Below are 23,426 nucleotides of genomic sequence, written 5' to 3'. Positions count from 1 at the left end.
AGCCCAAGATTTATTCAGGTAGGTGTCGATGGTAAAGATTCGACAGCGTTGGAGAGGACACTGGGCCAGAGGAGGATCGATGTGATTTCTAACAGTTCTGCTAAATCAGCTGCAGGACCTTTCCGTATTTCTAAAGTTCTGGGGCGATATGCGAGTCGGTGGGCCGACATTAACTGTACAAAAGGCATGTGCATTGAGGTTGACACTTTGCAATCAATCTTTTTCCATGTAGGTATTCTGCACCTTTCTAAAGTCCGTTGGTGTCACTTCTTCATGCAGCACGCAGCCACAGAAGTGAAACAATAGCTCACTTCGAGGAGTTACACAGAGGAGAGGTTACAGTATTCATCACAATTATGGCTCGGCTATAATTAAATGTAATTATAAAAAAGGGCCTGTAGCTACATGAAAACTGCTCAACCAGTGACAAAAAACGGGTTCCCCAAATGAACAGAGGACACGCAGAGAGAAGTAGAGTAAAGGTTTGTGACGCATGTGTGCTCCAATCTGCAAATCTGTGTCAGTACGTTTACTCAAGCATTTAAATTAAACTTTGGAATATTCGCACTTGAGTATTTCCTTTTCATGCACCTGTACACATCTATTTGACTACATATTAGAGGGAAAGACTGTTCTGTTTTCTCTCTTCAATGAAATAACAAATATTGATATCACAATTTGGGTCTGCTTTGTGTACATATCAACACGTTGACAAGTAATGGAGTATTTGTACAGCGTGGTAAAGGATCTAGGAAATGTTTCCTCCACTACTGTGTGACGTTTGTTGGTCTGACCATTAAGTCCAGCAGCTCGGGCCGAGTGTCTCTGCGGTGCCGTCTGGAGCGAGCCCTGGGTGTGGTGGCAGGGGGGTCCAGAAACAGCTTTTCATCCTGAAGGGTGTTGACCAGACAGGAAACGTCGCCCACAAACCCCTGAGCCTCTCTGGCCGTCATAGCTTTGGAGAATCCCTGACCCTGCAGGGGGAGATGGACTGTAATGCTCAAAGTGTCTTGACAAAACTACATGGAAGAGAAATTAATTACTGCACTTATTATACACCATCGAGTAGACCATATGATGAGAATTAAAAACATTTTCATTAGCAATGGATGGAAAGTTTATAACGGCTATTCACTGCTCCACTATGCGTGGCAAAAGTAATTAGAAAGATGAAGATTATATTCATTGTAAGCACATTTCTAAGTAATTCCTTGGTTAAGACACTGTAGGCACAGCTCCAGTCAATCCCACAGTTCTGGCAGTGCAATATACACTTTGAGATTCTGCAGCACACTTTTGTATATACAGACATACTTTCAATTATTCTAATGCAGCCTGCAATATAAGAAAGATGAAATTAGCTTAAGTAAACCCGCGTCTGAGTAATTGAAAAGGCTTTTTCCCCCTCCTTCTGCAGACGCCTTTACAGAGTAATATACTGCAGTACTTAGTGAGTATCTGCACAAAGAGAGCACCTTGGACTTCCACCTTGGAGTTTGTAATGGACATTTTTTATATTTTCTTTGGACATTTTATAGGATAATGACGAATGAAACATGATTTGATGTATCTGTAAACAAGATAGCGTGTTAAAATAAACCTTTAACTTCCCTGCTCACCCTGCCGTGGTTCTTTAAACAATAGTGGCTGGGTAAAGTGTACATTATCCCAATATTGGACATTATTTAGTTCTCAAAAGAGAATATTTAATTCGACATATATTTGAATGTATACTCAAGGGGAAAAGAGCCGCCGGTCACATGGAGGGAAGCCGAACATAGTTCATTTGCAGGTACCACTCACATCGCAAAGTTACAAAGCCAGTTGAAAATCTGTAAAGTTCCTTTTAGGTTTTTAATCAATTTGGCCTATGACCACTTAAAACTAAGTTATATGTATTGTTTGGAACAAAAAATGACATTCTTCCTTCCTGGATTGAGATTGAGTGTGAAGAGTTTTTCAGAAATCAGTGTTTTCCCTGGTAATCCACTCATGGGATTTACTTGACCAACCCAGATTTGGGGGGAAATCTGTTTCAGAGAAAAACATATTTGCATTTAGAATATTACAATATTTAGTATTTTTATCATTTAAAAGGGTTGAAATAAATGAATACAACTACTAATGTATATTTGCCTCAGTTCATTTGACTTCCCAAAGAATATCTCCACTGTGCTAAAATGTCAAATGTACTTTCATTTGCATAACGTTTATATGCAATGAAGCACATCTATAACATAAGCAGCGAAAGAGCGAAGAAATGGTGCAGCAACTGCAATTCAGCATCTTTTCAATTTTTATCCTCAAGTCAGATAATAACACCATTTATCTTAATTCCTTCACACAAAGGGGCATATTTCTCAGAAACACTGTGCTGTCATACTACAACTGCAGCATAAAAAAAAAGGGATCCGAGCAGCCTGGACTTACAGTGACGATGATGATGCCGCCCTCAGTGATGACCTTCTTGGTCAGGTTTTTGAAGGTGGGGTTAGGGTAGTATTCGAAGGGCTTTAGGTCCTTCTTCCAGTTGTCAAGCTGGATGAAGGTTTTAAAAGGCTGGTTCAGGGAGTTGTTTACTGCTGGAGACCGAAACTGGATGACCGTGTCGTTCTTCTCGTGGGCGTTCTGAATGCATGAGGCGAGTAAAACATAACTGGACTTTAGTAACTATGCAACGTTCCATGTTGACACGCAACACACATTAAGTACGAAAAAAACAGATGTAAAAGGAAAATATAGCAGTATTCAACATAGAAAATATGGTGAAAGAGAAAAGCAAAGAGTGGGTGTTTTCAACGAGGGAATGATTTAAAGCTTTTGTTGTCTGAGTGACGAGTGTTTTAGCTTTGTTGCGGGAACAAAGTCTAGCTTGGTAAAATTGGTAAGGTAAAAAGTATGCGTCTCTTTTCAGTCACTCTACTAAAATCCTAATCTGCCGCCAAAGAATAGCAGCATCTGATGAATCACAACTCAGACTGAGTCATTCCTCCGCTGGCTTTGTTCTGTTGGTTTTGATTAACTGGACCGATGGTGATATTTCTGTCTCTCTGATTGTTTTCGATACAGGGCTGACAACACTGTGTGTGACAGCTAAACCCCACCGTCCTACACACAGTGACGCTTTTCAAAGAGGACAAGTGGAAAGGCGTGGGCTACATCAGATAAGTCTGGCTGACCTACTATCAAGTTTGAGACTGGTTGTATGAGTTGAAGGTTGTTTAGCTAAAAAGTGAATCTTTCCATTAAAAAAAAATGATGTTTTCTTTTTTTTTATAATGACCGTGTTTTTCTTCGCTTAGAATAAGCCGTTTATATCTACATATAGCTTGCCGTAGTCCAAGTGCTGAACCGCCATGTTTCTACAGTAGCCAAGAACGGACAAACAAAACACTGGCTCTCGAGAGGACATTTGTGTTTTTACGTTAGCTAAAAGGCCACCGTAGTTCTCCAACACGTATGGAAAGGGAGGGGTGAGCGGAAAGGTATTCAGTTGAATGCAATCTGCAACCTCACTCCTAGATTTCACTAAATCCTACACACTGCTCCTTTAAACTGTCACCTTAAAGTAGCTCTGTGAACTGATCATACACATCTGAACCTCATGGTGGCGCTATAGGAAAAATCAGGGGTCAACATGTATTCTGAAGAACTACTTTGGTTAGCACCACCCAAAGTAGTTCTTCCAATTTCGTGATTTTTATAGCTACATTTAGCTTTAATTTCTCTAGTGACTCGGCTAAGTTTGAAGTTACGAGCAGCTGCTGCAACCGGCTGCAGAAGTCTCAGTCTACAATTACAAGCAGAAATTGCAGGGTCCTTACAGCCCAAAAACCCTCACTTCTTTGAGCCGCTGACCTGACCCACAATGTAATCAACATGTTTTCACCACAAGCCGGCCGGCAAATTTATTTGGGTGCAGTTCAGTGGATAGACTTAAACCAAGAGTAGCTTATGAAGTTGCCCAGCCAAGGCCTTTGAGATAACACTTTACATTCGCTGCTAGTGTGTGGCAGCCGGGAGGCTTTTAAAATCTCTCCTGTCCTCTGGGTAGCAGGAGACCAGGAAAAAAACCTGTTAATGCCAGTCTTAAATCTAGCCCTTTAAATTAAATGAGCAAAATTGCTACTGCTTAACACGGTAAACTGGAGGGCAGGCAGCGGCATGCTGAGTGCAACTCATTCAAGTTCTCGGGCAGAGTCAATCCACCTGATTGAGCTGGACGAGGAACATGGTGTGAGCCGAGTGTGAAACAGTCGCGCTGCTTTCTGCAATCTTACAGATTTTAAGGATTTATAGCCTGAGGAGTGAGATTAAGTAATACTGGTTTATGTACTTTCTCTCTGATCAGTGGAAGCATGGAGGAGTGCAGATGGGTGTTTGTTGGTGTGTGTGTGTGTGTGTGTGTGCATGCTTGACAGAGTTTGAATAAATCACCACCGAAGTTGTGTGCTCATGAGATGGATCGTGAGGGGGGACAGATGGAAAAGTAGACATGTTCTGAGACAAAGCATAGTAGGACTGAGAGTTAAGAGAAAGTGTGAAGTGAGCAAAGAAATGCTGACTTTTAGAGCAGGATAATCAACAGGCTGATGAATAAAGGAAGATAGAAAACAGAAATAGAAAACAAACCTCGAAGGCTATTGAATTGTCTCCTTGGACCTTCAGAACTGCAGTCTGGATCAGGTTAAAGCCAGAGCCGGTCACCACAATGTTCCTCCCTCCACTAAAAAACACACACACACACAAACACAGATGGAAAAAATCAAAGTAAAACATATAAATTAGATTTAAAAACAGATATCCCCAGCCAGCCACACGAAGACACTTAGAAAGAGTTACGGGAAGACAGATACACTTCTTAAATTGCACCTGGGGTCATTTTTCACCGGAGATGAAAACAAATTAGTTTAGTCTGCAAGCAGCAACTATCTGTTGTCTGTTGTTCCAGGCTGCGTGCCTAATCACACGCGCACTAGTGCTTTCAATTGCATAGAAAAAAGCAAGGAAACCTACTAACACATCTATTTTCAGAGATCATCAAGCAGTTTGGTACTACATCAAGCATGTTCTATCCCCTGGAGCGAATCAGAAGTAAGTAAGGGACATTCGGCACACACACACACACACACACACACACAAACAACAGAGGTACTCTAGGTGGACAAATCACACTTTAAAAAAAACTAAAAGGTTGTTGGCATTAATAACCTTAACCAAGGTTTCAGACAGAGGGGCAGAGAGCAAGGCAGGTGCCTTTCTAAGTGTTAAATTTTCTATAACAGTACTTTTCGATAAAACCTTGTTATAAATGTCAACAAAGGTGCATTTTCTCTTCCGCTTTATGCTTCTAAATTTAAAAAACAAATGCAAAGTGCAAGGTAGTTAAAGAGGAATAATTACTTCCCCGTCAATCTGGATGTTATTGAGCTATTTTTTAACAACTAATCATTATGAAATTATCCACACCACATCTCTATCTGCAGATTCGGGTAAGAATTACATCGATTAGGACAAGGAGAGCGAGCCTCCTGTAGCTTTCCAAATAAAGCAATCAACTGTACAGCCGCGCTAATTGATCTGATGATGGTGGGAAAACAACGGGGGGGCATGAATTTGTTTCAATTTGAATGACAATCTCGCTGAATAGTCGCTAAGACATCTAACCGAGACATTCAAACTGCCAAATAAGATCCTTGAGTTGTTGCGAGAGTAAAAGTCAAAGGATCATCACAGTGAATAATAATAATAATAATTCAAACTTATATAGCGCTTTTTTACATACACAAAGACGCTTACATGGCATTCATTTCCTTCGCTCCATGGATATATGTACCACATTTCATCCATCCAATAATTGTGGAGATGTTTCAGTGTGGATCAAATCGGTGGACCGACCATCAGAGCCAGGGTCCACGCCAATAGCTTCGCTACAAACTTGAATCTAACAGGAATAATGTCAAACACTTGTGTTTGAGCACATCGGAGAGTGAAAACACAAAAAAGCGGAGACTTAAAATCGCCTTAGCGGTTGTAACCGACTTTCCAAATCTCCTCAAAGAAGGTGAAGGGTAAAACAGGACGTGGACGAAACTTGAAAATAACACACGGCAAATACAATATCCCTTGAAATGTCATTCAACATTAAGTATCAATATCAAAAAAACACTTTGCTACTTCATACTGACCAGATGAAGCTCGCTTTGGGCTGGTGGTCCAGCACGATGGGATTTTCCAAGAATTGGAAGGCACTTGGGATGGTTGTTGTGGTACTCTTTCCATACCTCAGTGTGACGGTGAGAGGGTCAGTGGGCAGCTTATCTGTTCGGTATTCTCCTGTTCTGCAGGTGATCTCTGCTCCGAAGTGCTCCCTGCGAAGACGAGGACACAACACTAACTGGCTGCAGGAGTTGGGGTCGCACAAGGTCACTGTGCAGTGGAAGCCCCCATGGCAGCAGTCTGACAGCTTGTTAAATCCGGGCTTTGCTGCTCTTCTAGCTCGTTATTTTTTCACGTTACCTCTACCTAAAATGTCACCATGGACTGAGTTTGACAGAACACTGTTGGTCACAAAGGTGAAGGCAAATGGTAGGAGAGAGAAAAAAAACCAGCTCATGACACCAAAGTTCAGGTCAATTCCATTTTTGCTTCAGAAATGTGAGAACAAAAATAAAATCAATTTCTCGGCTTTAAAGTGTGCCTATGATACAATGTCTGAATAACAAGTAGCATTATCAATCTACGAGGCTGAATTGAAAGAGAATTGGGCTTTGGCATGAATGACAATTATTGAGGAAAGAAGCCCTTACACAGTGCAGTCCACTTCTCCAACGGTAACCTGAACATCTTCCTTACTGCCAGTGTCCAGAAATCGTCCAGAAATGGTAATGAGGGTGCCCCCATCTTTCGGACCTTTGGAGGGTTTCACCACCTCTGGGATCGGGTTCTAGTGAGGGTGGAGATGGGGGGGGGGGGGGGGTGTCGCAAGACACAGCATGAATACATAGACATCGTTTCCCTGCAAGGATTTACATGCCCACACAAGCTTCAACCCACACACACACACAGCCTTGTCATAAAGTTAGACATATTTCCTCTCAACCTTCTTGATCTCCAGCTCTCTATTAGAAACATTCTCTCTCTCACATACAAACACACACACACGCTCACACAAGCACCACATCTGCCTCAATTTGCTGAGCAAACAGTTCGGAGGAGCACTCCCCTGTGGGGAAGCTTTAGCGGAGCCAGAGATATGAAAAGCCAGTTTAATACTTTAACATGCTACAGCGTATCTATATGAGAGAAAGAGGGGGCCTGCTGCACAGCATCGGGTTAAAGAGGAAAGCACACACAGTGGGGCTTTTCATACAGTGTGTTATCATTGTAATGTGACAGCATCCAGGCAGTGCATTTACCAAAACAATGGGATGTACAGTCCACATAAATTACGTGCTCTTGGTATGTTCTCATAAGGAGCTCTCATCAGTTAGGAACTGGAAACATAGCAGAGGACATCAAATTACAAAATCAGCTGAAAGCTTTTGGATGAGTTTATTTTCTGGGTCAAAAGCTGAATGCCTCCATATTTAAAGTGCAGAGAAGAGGGAGTAGTAGCAGTAGTAGTAGTGGTAGTGAGTAGTAGTGAGTAGTAGTCGTGAGTATTTACCCTGTAGGTGAAGTAAATGGTAGAGGTTCCTCTCTTTCCTCCCTTCACCTCCACCTCCACCTGGCCCCAGTTATCATTTTTAGGGTCAACAGGGCCGATCTCACACACCACGCTGGACAGGACAAGGGAACAAAATTATATATATTTGTATTAATTGATTCTTTTGGAAAATTGGACTAGCAAATTCTGAACATAAACAACAACAAAATCTTGTCTCTACAACTTACGACCTGGAGCTACTTTGAATGATCTAAATCAGCTCTTGAGTGTTGTCGACATTGGCAGACAAAAGCGGTGACAATAACTGAGGTAATTGAAAAATATATTTAAAAAAGGAAAGTACAAACACGTTCATCTGACGACGAAGCGCATATGAAAACAATATGTTTTTTAATGCCAGATTGGCTGCTTCTAGCATGTTAGAAATTGAGTCCATTGGGAATTTTCACACACTGCAGAGTCTGTGAGAATTGTGATAAACCGAATATGTGTCGCTGATGAAACCGGTCAGCATAAAATGGCAAGCATGGTTCGGGGGGCTCACAAGAGGCCCACGAGTCGACAATTAACAGCTCCGACAGTGATGTGTGGGGAATGAAATATTACAGTGGAACACCTTTCAAAATCGTAAAGCAAGTGAGCTCCAACATGCTGTGGACCATGGAGGACAACTAACAACAAGATTAAGTCTACAGCCGGCGTGTGAGCTCCAGAAGTGGATGATTAAGGGTGAAAAACATTCCATCTGGTCTCATAAATTCTGGTTTATGCCTCATCATGCAGATGGCAGGGCAAGCATTCGTCATAAACGTGGATTCATCCTGCCTGGTGTCAAGCTTTCTGGTTTGTGGCTACGGGGGGGGGGGGGGGGGGGGGGACGATGTGGATGTTTTCTTTTTCATGAACCATTTGTATGAAGTGAACGCCGCTGTGACTACAGTGCATTTGCGAGAGACTTGAAGTTAATTCCAATGTTTTTTTTGTGGGAGAAACGGAGTGTCTGCAGCGTGAGGAGGCCAACGAAAAAACGACGGCAAATCAGTACTTTGGTGAATTAATAGCTTGAAGAATTTAAAGAATTTGTGGCCGCAGACTTAAAGACTGACATTCAGCAGCACCTGAGAGGTGGAAAGTGCATTTACTCAAGTACTGTATTTATGTACAATTTTGAGTTACTTTCTGATGCTTCATCCGACTGCAATTCCTTTCAGAAGAAAATATTGTACTTTTTATGACAGGTGTAGTTACATAAAAAAACATGTAGAATTCATTGCTAAAAGTTAAACTAGTGGTTTAAAAAACGTGTCTGGCTTGTGTGTTTACTGTCATGTTTCAGATGTCTATGAGTCATTAGAAGTTTCACTAAAGAGACTAATCCCGCCCCAAAAGAACTATTATAGTTTCATTTAAATTAAATAACTGGTTTCGGCCCAAAGAGATGAACGTAATTTCACTAAATAAAGAGAATTCGGGAAGTTGGACTACTTCCACCACTGCATTTTTCATCAATACACTAATTAAAACATGCACCCGGGTTATCTTCCCTTTTGCAAACCTGACAAACACAGTTTGACCAAAAGCAAACAATATAGAGAGTGTGTACACAGTGCGTGTGCTGCTATTGTTCACACATTTGCATAAGTACATCAAAGTGAGTATTACCTTGTGGAAACAGAGTATTTCTCCTTCTGGTGGTTACAAGGCTCCCCGACCACGCTGATGCTTTGAATGTCTTCCTTGTGGATGCCGAGGTTGGAGCCCCGGATGGTGATGGAGATCCCTCCCCGCATGGGGCCAAAACGAGGGATGATCTGGATGGGGAGACACAGCGGTGGGGTACAGGGTTTTTTGAGAAGAAGGGATTTGAAATGGATTTAAAAAGATTAGTTGTGCAATAAGAACGTACAAGAGATTTACACAGTCTGTTTAAGTCCACTGAATGGTTTACGTGTTTAATATTCAAGACCATGGTTGAGAGTTACATTCATACGGTGTGAGTCTATATGTATTAGAGCCCAACTGCTGCTGGATTTTGGATGTGGATCCAAAACATAGTATAATAACATTTCATATCATAAGAACAAATCATAACCTATAAGTCAAGTCAAGTAAATGTTCACTATTTCCATCGAGTTGTCGACGGGGCATGGGACTAGAGGAAGTCAGTAAAGCCCGTAGGTTTCATTCTCTGGGGACGATGAATGTCCGTGTGAAAACGAGGGATATTTCAGTCCGCACCACCAATGAGACGGATTGATTGACATAACCGATTATATAGATTAAAATGCGATAATAACCTCACACAGAAGCTCCTCACACACACAATGCTTTGTCATATAGTTACACACATTTCCTCTCAACCTTCTTGATCTCCAGCTCTCTATTAGAAACATTCAGACACAGACACACACACACCTTTATGTATCGGTCAGGCTGTTGTATTTATGGTCATAACCCCTGTCACATTGACATCAACGATTTTTGTCAATGACAATGAGACACCAACAATTAAGTGAGCGAAGAAAGAATTGATCCAATCATGATGTGCTGCCGACCAGCTCAACACGCCCTTCAAGGAGAAGCAACTCCTCCATCGAGGGACAGTGAAGAGGCCAATTAAGTGGTCCAATCAATAATGCAATCTCCAAAATCGCTGCCGCTTCTCTGCTAGTCACAAGCCTTTCATGCACGTATTGTCTGCAGTCCAAAGGTCAACATGAAGAGATGACGACGCCGTAACTACTCACATCAGTGATCTGGGGGTCGGGGCACTCGGTGTTGTGAGCATCCTCGACCCCTTGTTGGGCAGGATTGCACAGCTTTTCGTACACACACGCCCTCTGCTTGGCGCACCACACACACCTGTACATTGGATCTGCATTCTTACAGAGACTACAATCCTCCCTCCCCATGGAGCAATTGTACAGGGTGACTGTAAGAGAAGTAGTGAGAGGTCAAACAATTAGCACATTTTTAATTGTACAATTGTTATCAAACTGTCTTTTCATGAATAAATAGCAAGATCTTCTTAAAACTTTTAAAATACACGATGAAGTAAAATGTACACTTGCGTCTGAATCCTTCATATTCTGTCAAAACATTGCAGATACAGTCATTACCCAATAAGTTTCTAATTCATTTTCAATTATAGACTAAAGGCAGCTTTCTCACATCTAATGGAGGCCCCACACTGGGACTGGCATAATATACACACACGGCATTAAAAACACTAGACGGTCTCCACATTCAAATGCGAGAGTGTACCGTTCAGCGTGCTGTCAATCTTCTTGCCCGACTCTTTGTCCTTCACGTAGAAGAGAACATTGGTCTCCGGTGACTTGTCGTAAGAAAACTAAGAAATTGGAAGAAAATTAATTATTCATAAAGAATCCAGTGATTAATGGCGCTTAAGCTCTTCTCGGCAAACAGTCCTGGCTGTCGCTCCCTCATGCCAACGGAAAGTAAATAAAGGAAGGGAAGAAAAAAAATTACACCCCGACTGGCAGATTTTAAGCTGAAGAAATCAATGGTGGGTGAGAACATAGCTGGGGGCGAGGGACTGTTTGAGCCTCCAAATGACATAATTCTCAATGTGGAGATGCAGTTCAAATAACTCCAGTAAGGATAGTCTGTCCATTAGAGGGAGCTAGAGAATATTAAGGGGACTGCTAAAAGGGCGACTTGATTTATAACCTGGAAAGTTTCGAAAGCTGAAAAATTCAATCGGAGGACAAATTGGCCAGAAGCCATGTGAACTATCTCAGTGAACAAAATCAACAGATCGATGTGAATACAGGGATTCGGTTAAGGGCCGAGCGTCAAGCGACTACAAAACAGTCATACTCACATTGAAGCCGCTGAAAGTGTAGAACGGGCTATCCTCGAACTTCACCTCCTCTTCCGTATTTCTCATCAGTTCAGTTCCGATTGTGAAAACACGACCCTGGAGAACCCAAAAATAACAAGGCGGATTACTATAGGTTGATCTTATTTGATAATTCCTTTTCTCTAATGTGTTGCTCACTGTTGAGCAACACATGTATAAGACTAGATTGTACTGTAGACTCTTCCAGCCCTTGGTTGACAGGGCACGACTAGCTATTTTCCTTGTTTTCCTAACTATTTAAAACTTTTCTATAAGAAAATACAACACAGAGCTGGTCTTTAACTTGTTTTGTTATAGTGCCTTGCTAGCTATCAATTTGGTTATTATATAAAACCGTTTTAGTTGCACAGTTTTTTAAATATAGTGAAATACTTTTAATAAAATGTAGCTCAAATCAAGCAATCTGATTGGTTCACATGTGACTGCTATGACCTTTAATTCCTTTGCACTAGACAAAGTATGAAAAAAAAAAAATCAGATGCAAGAGAGATGCTAGTCGTAACCAAAAGTGTGAAATCTCTCACAAAAGCCATCGTCAACCAAAACTTAAGGACCGGAGAAAGTGGAGCGAGATCCGTCGCAGAGCGACACATCTCCAGAAATAAAGAGCGAGCCGAGTGCGAGCCGTTATCAAAGTCATCCTACTGACGCCGGAGAGTTTTCCAGTGGCTGCGAAATAGATGGCAACATGCAACTGATGTAAATGAAGAGCCAAATAATAAGAGAAATATAAAGTTTGATGAAAAAATGAATATTCTAGCTGCTAGTGTGCATTCCATAGCAAGCCCCTCGGGGAGCCTCCTGTGCAGGCAGCTCTTTTTGTGAACATTAATAAGAAAAATATTTAAGTTGGATTATGTCTCTAACTTTTATAATGCCATACTTATGAGTGTTTTATGAAAGTAATAGCTCACTTCAAGCCGCGATATACTGTGAGAGTTGCCCAAATGTGTACCTTACTTTTCTTTTTACTATTTCACCTCATGCACTGGTTAAAATGTGGGATCAATCCGGCTCTCGGTGGCCTTATGCCATTCTGAATAAATGTTTAAAAGAGCCAGTTAGTTCTTCAGGAATGTTCTAAATTCTGTATCGCTTTACCTCGTAGATGTCCAAATTGATCCCCTCGAAGCTGATGCGAGTCTTGTAGCCCACGGGGATCAGCACAGGATCCGGATTCTCAAACTGAGGACATCTCGCTCCCTGAGAAAACATCAAAACTAAATCAGATACTCTCACTTTTTTACATTTTAAATATGCCAGCCTCTTCACGGACACTCTCATCTGAGCCTACAGATAAGTGTATCGCTGAAACATCTGCTCACTTATAAATTGATATCCTCCACCCTACAGTATTTGTCATGCAAGATGGTGCCAGCTGATACCGGGATTTGAGTTTTCTATCAATTTTCAGGGGAAATTTGGATCGCTCATTCGTCCCGGTCACGTGTATTGATTAGATTTGTCTTTAAAAACTCCTGCAACACTTTCTCCACACATGCTATCAGAGATGAATCTCCTTGGCATGTCATTGAGAATGTCTCACCTGACGGTGCTTGATGATTTTGGGACCCTTTTCACTTTCGTCCATGTCGCTGCAGGTGTGGTCCTGTGTGTTCCACTGGCAGTCCCACGAACTGGCCACGCATGACATGCACCTGATGGCACACAGAGAAATAGACTCGAATAAAAATCAAAGATGAGAAAATGCTTTCACAGGCATATAATTAGGCGCACGGAAGAAAAAAAAACATAAACATCACGCACACAAATCTTAAAACATGCAAACTCATCAAGGAGCATTCGGCAAAAAAAATCCATGTTGCTGACAATGAAATGGATCTCTGCAACTTCACATAAGCAAAGCTCGTTCATCACACATTCCTTGGCATGAAAGAAATGAAGAAAAAAAATGAGGAGTTGGAGGAAAGAAGGAAAAATAATGCCGAAATCGACTCATTTTTTTTATTAATGAAAAGGGAACAGAGTCAATTTCCTCGACTTGGTAATAAAAGGAGGAGAAAATGCAAGAGGGCATTCAAAATTACCATGCATCACAATTTACAAACACAGCCTTGATCTCTCATCTGTTCATGCGCAGCGATACATTTACATCAAGGTTGTCAGTGGATGCTGTGCTCAGTGTCGCTGTGTATTTTCAGTGAGTGACGGAGCAGAACTGATAGATGAAGAGTCTGACTCACGGTGTGTTTAGAGATTTCCTCACTGTGGCGGCACAGTTGTAGAACTTGAACTCCCGCGTCGCCAGCTCCACGCTCTCGTTGACAAAAAGCCTGATGGCCACGGCCACAAAGTCTGAGGACAAAGCAAAAAGAAGGGTTACAATGTGCTTTTTGGTGGGATATGAGTTATACACATTTATGAATGGGCATGGCGTCACTGGGAATATATTCTGATTATTCAAGACTGCAAGTGTTCATGACGAGACAAAACAGCAAAGGATTGATGATTTATTCTGACACACAAGACATGATCCTCAAATCATTTTTGGCAGAGCATGGCCTCAACTTCCTTGATAATAATTATGTATTAATGCATTCATCTAACCAGACTTAAAGTCTACAGCTATGCTTGCGGTTGTGTAAAGCTGTCCTTGCACAGCAGTACTTTGAGCTAAAAGCTCTTGTCGTCGTGCTTACAGGCTCAAAATGATGATGCCAACATGCTGATGTTCACCAGTTAATGTTGCTCATTTCAGTTCAGCATGTTAGCGCGAATACATTTGCTAAATTAGCGAAACACACAAAGTACAGCCGAGGCTGATGGGAACGTCATTAGTTTCCAATAAGGTAACGCCAGCACATTTACTCGGCGTCACAAATGAGTGACTATGTTTCCTACTTGGATCTTCAAAAGTGGAAACCGCACCCATGGCTATTAAAGTTACGCAGAACAACAGGCAAACAAGCTCCATAACGGCCGGTGCAAGGAAGTGGTTTATCCAAAGAAACTGGATGATGCAATATTCACAATTTTGTACATAGAAAGAGTTCACACAAAATACTAAAACTTTGGAGGCATGACATAAGTGAGCAGGTGTTGGCTTTTTCTGATATCAAATGACAGTAAATAATATGCAACTAATGAATATTCTTCAATTCAGTTTTACCAATTATCCCATGGGGGACATGGATGTGTGTACCAAAGGCATAAACTAGAATTATAAAGCCCCCCAAAAAATAATTAGAATAGTATACGCCTCTATAAAACAAGGCCACGAGATTTGCTAATAACACAACTTAGTTGAGTGGTTCAATGGTGTGAATTCCAGAAAAATACACAATTAATTTAATTTCCAAAACCATCTGACATACTGTAAAACCTGAGGCTTTTTGGGCCCCTCAAGGTCCCCAAACCCTGAGGCTATTTGCTCACTTGAACGGCTTTGCCCATTGATGATGCATAGAACCTTCGTTCTAATGGATAACAACAGACATTTGCCTTGAAAGAGGATGTATTAAAGAGAGATACTGTTCATTAAAAAGGACCTACCTTGGTCCTCAGGTGTGGGTGGTATAAGTGAAGGGTCGGGTAGATTGCAGGAGACCTGACCAGAGTCAGACATGGTGCCTTCACTTTTGAACGACTTAATGGAGCAGAGCAAACGGTCAGAAAGCCCAATCGCAGGAAGGGAGGGGATGTTGATCTTCACCTGAACGCAGAATTAAATATACATTAATATCACTTTAATTGATATTCATTTTCGCTGCTCGGTGTGATTCTGATCTCTGTATAACCGTTTCCTTTTAAAGCCCGGGGATTGATTGGTTTCTGTTTGTGGATATAAAAGTGTGAGTCAGGAAATGGGGAAAAAGAGAAAATATACATATATATTTTTTTAGAGAAAGTGCACAGGAGAGGCTCTACATCTTCAGGCTGTGAGCACAATCATCCAGGTCGGTTATAATAAGCCAGTTTGGAGTTTTCTAAATGGATCGATAGTGAGGCAGGAAGACCTTGAGCCTGAGGTCTGCGATTCACAATGGAAACAGTTTGTTTCTCAGGCGGTGCATGTTTGTGTGACGTACATGTGAGACACGTCTGCAGAGCCAAAGAGAGACGGAAAGAGGAGCAGGGAACAACAAAGAGAGAACGTGAGATGGAGAAGCGGCGCAGTACCTTCTGAGTCTTTTTACAAGAAAGGTTTGGGGGATAGAAGGAGACGATCTTGACACACTGCTGCCTGGGGCTCCACAGCCAGCCATTCTTCTCCTCCGCCCGTCGGCACTCAGACCTCCTGGTACACCTTCAGACAAAGAATGAGCAAACTCCCATCGGCCTCTGCTCCACAACCCCTCGACGCTTTTACAGTACAAGGCCTCAAAGAAACAAAGCCTATGGACTCCAACTGATTTTCAATTTTGCTTCCGTCAATCACCACCGCATGCTCAAGTGACTCAGCGGTGTCCCTGTGCAGACTTCCAAGATTAGTGATGGATATAGTGAAACAGTTATATAATAAAGTATAAAAAACTAAAAGGCCTACATTGGTTTCTGGTTTTGCGGTGTGAAATAATGTGAAAAAACATTTGACAATGTACAGTCTGATTTTATGAAAGTATATTGCAGAGGAAATGGATTTTTTTTTGGGACCAAAAACTAGGTATAACACAATTAAAACAAATATGCACACTAGAAACCGAATGCAGACAGAGATGATGTCAATAATGTGAAAACCAACAGGAGCACACAATACAATAAATGAATGGTCATTAAATAGATTTCAAGATGTATTATTGAAGAGCGAAAAGCAAACATGTTAGTCGCTTTGAAGGACTATTTTCATTATCCATCTCTCTAATCATTATTTCTTCATCACAACAATCATTTTGTCGATGAAACATCTGAAAACGGAGAATAATGGCTGTCACAGTTTCCTTGATCAAGTTCTTGTCATCGAATGGAAAACTGGAATCATCAGATGTTTTATTTGAACAATGAGCGAAAAGATAATCAAAATAGTCGCAGATTAATTTGTCATTGACTGATCTGCTAAACTCTGCAGCTTTAAAGCTCAGCAAAGAGGGTGCATCGTCTCTGAATAAGAATATCAACAACCTCCAGAGGAACACGACTGTTTTTCTGATATTTTGCTCTTCCCTGCTCACATCCTTGTAAAATAGATGATACACACCGCCCCATCTACCCCTCAAGACCCTGATAAATATAGGCCGATGAGAGTAAATTGCACAGACTGTCTTCGCTGCATGAGGCTGACAAACAGCTTTAATTCCTTACGGCTGCGCGGACACGAGGAGCTCGAATAAGAACACAAAGGGGTACTAAAAGTGTCTGCAATAAAAAACTGAACAAAGACCCTGCTGTGTTTTACAGATGGAATTGCATGCGTGGGTGTTTTGTGCTGGTCTGTCGCTGTGCGCATGCGTTTTTCAGTGCGAGTGTGATCCTCACCTGCCCTCCAGGACACACCAGCCACAGTAAGGGTCCCTCAGTTCCACACATGATTGGCAGTCCTTCTTTTGGAGGCACGTCTGCACCGGCACCTTGGTGATCTGGAGCACAGCGTCGTGAAACATGATCAAACAGTGCACCTCAGGGGGGGACACTGCTCGACAATACGGGGCATTTAAAATACGTCGAGAGATTATCCTTAGTTTGTCGCAGGTGTGCAGAGTACGAGTTTGTCAAAGCAAAGAGACTTCCCGTCGCATGTCTGCGCCCCGTGTTCAATTACGGAAACAACTGCCTCTCCCTGCATGCTAAATGTTTATTGTACCCAGTGGTGGGAAGCATCGAGTTCAAGTGCTCGACAGGACAGCAGATAGGCCAGGTGTGCCGGCAGGATTTTAACTTTGATAGATCATCATCGAGCCTCGTTCCAGAGCTCTGAATCAAATCTCCTAGTTCTACAGTGACTCGGACTGAAAGAAGGGAAAATTCAATTGAAACGCGGTGTTATTATCGGGTTACATATAGTGCTCTCATCTTGTAAAATATGAGACAGTGTTATAGATTAAAGTACCCAATAGTATTAGGTTTGTGGAATTGGATTTAGATCTACGACCACTACCTATAGCATATTCAACTGCTGCTTAGACATTACTACAATACAAATCCAGCATTGTAAGATATAGAACAATTATATAACATTCTGAAAGGGACAGTTATTGCTTTTGATTCCACAGGAAATGTGCTGATAATACTTTTACATTTGGGTATTACTCGTTTTAATCAATTTAATTCACACACAAAAAAAAGTCCCTCTTGCTCCACTGATTTTACCTCAGTGCCCAGACATAGACTACACACGTAGAATATTTGGTGATCCATTTTAGCACTTTATTTTATTTATTTATATTTCATCTGTCCAAGAGAACAACGCCATCTGCCACCAATTAACTCGTCGTCAATCTCCCCTCGCTGTACCCCTCCCCTATCTGTTTGTTCTTCGCTGCAAAAATGTGGCGTAACCTACATGCTAGAACGCCTCCTATGTAGACAAGTGTTATAGATGATATGTGTTACACAAAAGGGCCCTGACATACACACCTTTTTTCCTGTGGTAATGTAGAGGTTGCTTTGACTGAGATCAAAGAAAAGGTTCTTGTTGACCTTCTCTCCCATGGTCTTGCCAGGAGCCTGACTGTACCAGTGTCCCATCTCGAGCAGGTGTACCTGGATGGAAAACAAACAGGTAGCGCTGTCAGATGTGAAGTCTTTAATTCCCTCATCCTGCTTCCCTCAGGTAAGACTAAATGTTTAACCCTCCTGTTACCTTAGGGTCAATTTGACCCCATTCAATGTTTAACCCTCCTGTTATCTTTATATTTACTGACATATTTTACCCTTGGGGTCAATTTGACCCCAGCAATTAAAACCTCCAGAAAATTATTAGAATTAATATTGTTTTCCAAGTTTAAGTGTGAGGTACTTTATGTTTGTTTGTTGACTACCTAAATAGCCCTTTAAATATATTACAAAGTTGATATTTCTTATATGTTTGACACAGTGAAAAACAGCCTGGGGTCAAATTGACCCGAAAGAACACAGACATTAAACATTGAATGGGGTCAAATTGACCCTAAGGTAACAGGAGGGTTAAAAGGAAGAAACACATTAAGTCTAGCAGAGAAGAGTACAACTCTACCTTATGGACCTCCCCCTGGGTGTTCCCCAAGAAGGCGATGGTGTGATCGTTCTCCACAGCAACGGCCACGGCAGTCAGCAAGTCAACATGGGTCCAAACCGCCTCTGCCTTTAAGGCAAATCTCGGGACGCTGGCCAGAGGGGAAGGCAGGAAGTCTGCACCACACTTGTACTTCTCCAACATGTCCTTCTATAAAAGAAAAAGGATAAAACAACAAGGGTGATGAGACATTTTGAACGCTTTAATCCAAACACTATAAGTGGGAATAAACTGCATTGTAGGTGCATTTTTAGTACGCTTTTTTTAAGGATACATTTTTTAACAAAATAAGAGCAAATCATATTTTGTAAAGCTTTTTTCAAGAGGGGATTTTTTCTAATTAACATGTTTGTGGTAGGCAGTATTAGATGTTACATTTGCTTTATATGTAAATTCTTTGATGTAAACCATGAAAGTTGATGGTGATTTGCCCACCACTATATGTAGTTATTCTGGATGATTTGAGGGATTTGGGAAAAGCGACATGGAAGGAGGAAAGATGTTTGAGACGGAACGAGAGCTTGAAAGAGAACAATGAACAAAAGAAGATCTGCAGAACAAAGCAAACATTGAGACAATAAAGTAAACAGTGACACATCCATAAATTATGCGGATGCTTCAAAACATATCCCAGTTACAGCTGTTACTCCAAACTCCATTTCAAAAACTTTAAACAGCGGACACAAGAGAAACACTTACAGGAATTGTTGATGTGCATTCAGTTTTAGATGAGTAGGCGATGTCCACAGCGGGAAACCCGGAGATTTTCCCCGAGTCGCTGTAGCAGGCGCTGCTGAGGTCCACCAGACGCTCGTTGATGAAATCGAGTGGGTACATGCAGAGAGCCGATTCGTTGACGTCGTCGTCGGGACTCGCCACCACGAAGAGAACTTTGCTCCATGAGACGACCTTCCCATAAATACCCGATTCGGTCATGAGTCGCGCAAGCTCTTTTCCCGGAGAAGCCACGTACGCGGCTTGAACTTTGTTGTATTTGTTATTTTGGTTTTGGCCGCAGTTCAACTGGAGCTCCGTGTGGGAGTAGTAATGGTGGTCATCTTCGCAAAGACGAGACACAAAGGTGAGGTTTTTATTATCCAAACCGTCGAGCGTCCGCGAAAAGAGGAAATAAACAAAACCGTCCTCTTTGAAGGCGTGGCGGAAGTCATGCAGGTACTTGGGAGCAAACGGCGTCGTCTGCACCGTGGACGCCTCGATGATGCTCTCGAACACCACCCAATCGCGGAAGTCCTGAAGGATTCGCGTGCTGATGAGTTTTGTACTGTCCAGGCTTCCGTAGCCCTTCCCGACGAGAAACACGCTGAAGGAGCGATTCTCTCTCAAGTAGGTGGACATGACGCCCACCACGTTCACCTTGTCCTCTATGCTCGCCACGTAAGTCCTCTCTCCTTTATTGTCACTGTAATACAGCTGCTCGGCCACGTTGGTCAGGTTGAGGAGGGAGCAGATTCCTCGGTAGCGGCTGCCGCAGACGATGAGCGACCCGTTGGACGGATGGACCAGCAGAAGCTTGTTGAGGTTGGGCATGGGCTTCGTGTCCTGGCAGGTGGAGGAAGGAGGCGTACAGGTCCGGGCGTCCTCCTTGGGGCCCGTCTCAAACTGAGCTTGCCACTGGAGCGACGGCCCCAGCTGGTAGATGGCGTTGACCGCCCCCAGGTAGATTAGTCCGGTTTGGGGGTCCTGGACCACATTGTCGATGGAGGTCTTGGAGATGTACTCCAGGATGGTGCTGCTTTCCTCCTGGGCTTGTGAGACTGGCTGGCAGAAGAGAAAGAGGAGGAGGGAGACCCAGCTTGCCATCTCTGGAGGGAAAAGAAAAAGAGAGGAGTTTAATCATTAATGCAGTTAATTGCACCCATAAATTTACAGTAACCATCAAAAACAGCAGTGTGGAGTAGGCGTGTGGTTAAAATACAACACTTGACACACACTCAGACATGCAAAGCAGTGGTCATCTGGACCAGTCAGATGGCCCAATCACGAGGGCTTAAAGAATGTTTTGGTAAATATGGTTATTAGTTTTCTTGCAAAATTACATGTGCAACTGGAGTCAGGACACATAAACATCTTAGATTTGAGGACAAAAGTTAGCTCCAAATTTCTTTTTTACCCTACAGATATGGGAGTAATCTTCTATTTTTCAAAATGTTGAGGTATTCCCTTAAAAGAGTTAGTTTGTTGAAGTTACAGCAATTCGTGTTCTCAATGACTTTAGCATATCTAGAGCCATGCAGATCATTTGATTGTATTTGAGATATCCGTCTCTGAAGAAGCTGCTCCAAAACACTGAATTTCTTACTTTGGGACTATTTATATGGCAATAAGTCATTTCCATGAAAACTGCTCAGAGTAATTGGTATTTTGTATGGTTGCGTCGCTGTTGAGTTCTTTCAATGATTATTTTTCTATCTATAAATAAAATTCTCATTTATGAAACTGAAATCTCAGAGACTAACTGTCGACATGAAATTTGGATATACTGACCCTTTAAGAGCTACACATCAGAAGCAAGCGACTGTATGTCGTGCAGCTTTTTGAGTGTGACTCAACTTACTGCTCCAGCTCTAAAGTTGTGTTAATTTGGATTTAATAGACAAAGTATCAGAAATGATCGCTGGAGAAGAAATACAACTGCTCTGTGTGAGGGTAAGGAATGATTAAGGCAGAGTGCCATCTCAAACCGTAACACAATAAAAAACTATTTAAAAACATGCATTTGCACTTTTTTTTATTTTTACAGCAACAACACCTCCAAGCACTATGAGCTCAGGAAGTACCTTTTTGTCTCAGGAAGCATGATCACACACCGTCCAATGTAAAATACAGACAGCATCATGTACTGGCTCACAGCAGGTGCCTGTTGAGTTCACCCAGGCTGTGGTAAATGTGTAACTGCAGGTGTCTTCGACACATCTATTGAGCACACGGCAAATGTGTCTGCATGTGTTTTGCAGCTTGAACGCTTCCCTCCCTCTTATTACACCTTGCCAGTCAAGTCCACAGGCACGTTTATCAAACTGCAAACCCCTGTTGCCGCTTCAAGGAGGTCACGCGCCAAAGTTGGGTTTCATTATGTTAACCTGCCTTTCCTCAACAGACTAAGAAGGGAGGCCGCTGATTAGACCTCTTACCCAGAACTGGCAACTTCCATCAGCTTTTAATCGCCGACCACTCGATTTCTTTCATACCTTTGTCCTTCTTCCGACCCACAACCAGTTTAACTGCTTACATGCATCGTGCCCTTTTCAATTCATAGCCTTGGATATTTAAATTACCAATTGAAATGGTGCAATGAAAAGCTTTTATCGTGTTATCGTTTTTTAAGGGTTTAGGGTCGAGTCAAGATTTTACGAAGAGGAGACGACAAAAGAAAAATGTTGTTTTGAAATAAAATTTGGAAATGTTTACATTAACAGTACAGGGCTGGGCAAAATAAGATAAACGCCACTTAAACAACTATTTAAGCTCCGAGGTAACACACTTCAATTACACAGACATATCCTCTGGCTAGGTTGAATGACAATTACAAACATGTGTCAGCTTTAAGAGGCTCAACAATAACCCGCGTTTAATAAAAAAATGCATGCAACTGCAAAACGTTCCTGCAGCTGGAAAAATGTTGACAACATTAACAAACGCAGTGAAGCTGCACTTACAAAGAGTGGTGGGAAATTGCAAAATGTTCACAGAAAGTTGGAAGAAATTGCCTTAAAAATGATCATAGACTTAAATGAAGCCCCCTGTGAGGCAATTTCTCAGTAATCTCTGTAAAAGAGAGCCTCAGAAAGCCTTATTTAGGGCGTATTTAGGGCTGCCTTTTGGCGGTAACGTGCAAAACCGTTAGAGCAGGATGTAGGTGGCTTTATACTCAAGTTAGAAACAACAAAAAACACAGAGAAAAAATGTATGCGACAAAAAAAGTAAACGCTTGAATGCACCACTTGCGATAACTGACGTGTACTTCAAATGTGCTCCGAGGGTGTCAAATTTGAGGTGTCGGTAACGTCAGATGTGTCAAACCCGCATCCATTGGCTTTCACCATCTTCCACATTTAGATCTTATTTTTTCCATATTTTTAATACCTATCTTTGTCGTTTCATTAAAAATATTCATGATTTAGTCGAAAAGGTGCTGCTGTCAAATGTTTTAGATTTGAATCATAATTACTTCTCATTTTTGTCTTCTGCAACAGCCAAATAGTTTGTTCTCCTTTTACAGTCTGTTGATGGATGAACAGTTTTGATTATCTAGGTTCAGGTCGTCTGACATGTCACATGACCTTTAATGTGCATTTTTGTTCCGTTTGTGGAAACACCTGGAAGGAAAATCCAGTGTTTTGTAACTTTATCAGCAGCTTCTGTAAATATAAATTAAACCTATTGTAGTTCTGTGCATCTACAAAATGTCTGTATATAAACAAGAGCGCTTTGCTTTATTTTATAGAGTTTTTGTTTCCGTTTGTAAATAACCAGGATGACTATATTGTCTAAATAGTGGCTGTTATTGCAAATAAGGATAGTAATTGTCTGCCATCCACCAACAACTGTAATATCCATATTTCTATAAATGTTGCTTGGTTGGGGATACAGACTACACAGAGAGTAAACAAAAGGTGAATTATGTCAATGGTTTCTGTAAAAAAAAGACTTGATTCCTTTGACTTCCAATCAAACACTTTGTG

The 23,426-nt window shown here is 41.7% G+C and overlaps 1 protein-coding gene across 3 annotated transcripts in view; it reads right to left on the bottom strand.

Annotated features, from left to right (window-relative positions):
• The window catches only part of plxnb2b (plexin b2b), a 112,902-nt gene that overhangs the window by 18,468 nt on the left and 71,008 nt on the right, over positions 1–23,426 (bottom strand). For all 3 annotated transcript variants that reach the window (XM_056415851.1, XM_056415850.1, XM_056415849.1), the window contains 19 exons: positions 19,423–20,546; positions 18,685–18,873; positions 18,087–18,212; positions 16,989–17,089; positions 15,696–15,822; positions 15,069–15,228; positions 13,760–13,871; positions 13,102–13,213; positions 12,657–12,758; positions 11,517–11,612; positions 10,934–11,021; positions 10,417–10,601; positions 9,332–9,480; positions 7,670–7,781; positions 6,810–6,946; positions 6,189–6,371; positions 4,633–4,726; positions 2,431–2,628; positions 795–974 (listed from right to left, as the gene is read on the bottom strand). In XM_056415851.1, coding sequence (XP_056271826.1) covers positions 795–974; positions 2,431–2,628; positions 4,633–4,726; positions 6,189–6,371; positions 6,810–6,946; positions 7,670–7,781; positions 9,332–9,480; positions 10,417–10,601; positions 10,934–11,021; positions 11,517–11,612; positions 12,657–12,758; positions 13,102–13,213; positions 13,760–13,871; positions 15,069–15,228; positions 15,696–15,822; positions 16,989–17,089; positions 18,087–18,212; positions 18,685–18,873; positions 19,423–20,544 — 3,573 coding nt within the window. In that variant the 5' untranslated portion in view covers positions 20,545–20,546. The remainder of the gene's footprint in view (positions 1–794; positions 975–2,430; positions 2,629–4,632; positions 4,727–6,188; positions 6,372–6,809; positions 6,947–7,669; positions 7,782–9,331; positions 9,481–10,416; positions 10,602–10,933; positions 11,022–11,516; positions 11,613–12,656; positions 12,759–13,101; positions 13,214–13,759; positions 13,872–15,068; positions 15,229–15,695; positions 15,823–16,988; positions 17,090–18,086; positions 18,213–18,684; positions 18,874–19,422; positions 20,547–23,426) is intronic.

The sequence above is a fragment of the Pseudoliparis swirei genome, chromosome 6, assembly GCF_029220125.1.
Source record: "Pseudoliparis swirei isolate HS2019 ecotype Mariana Trench chromosome 6, NWPU_hadal_v1, whole genome shotgun sequence".
Classification (NCBI taxonomy): Eukaryota; Metazoa; Chordata; class Actinopteri; order Perciformes; family Liparidae; genus Pseudoliparis; species Pseudoliparis swirei.
Note: the sequence above shows the minus strand (reverse complement) of the source record. Positions and strands in the feature narration are given on the sequence as shown.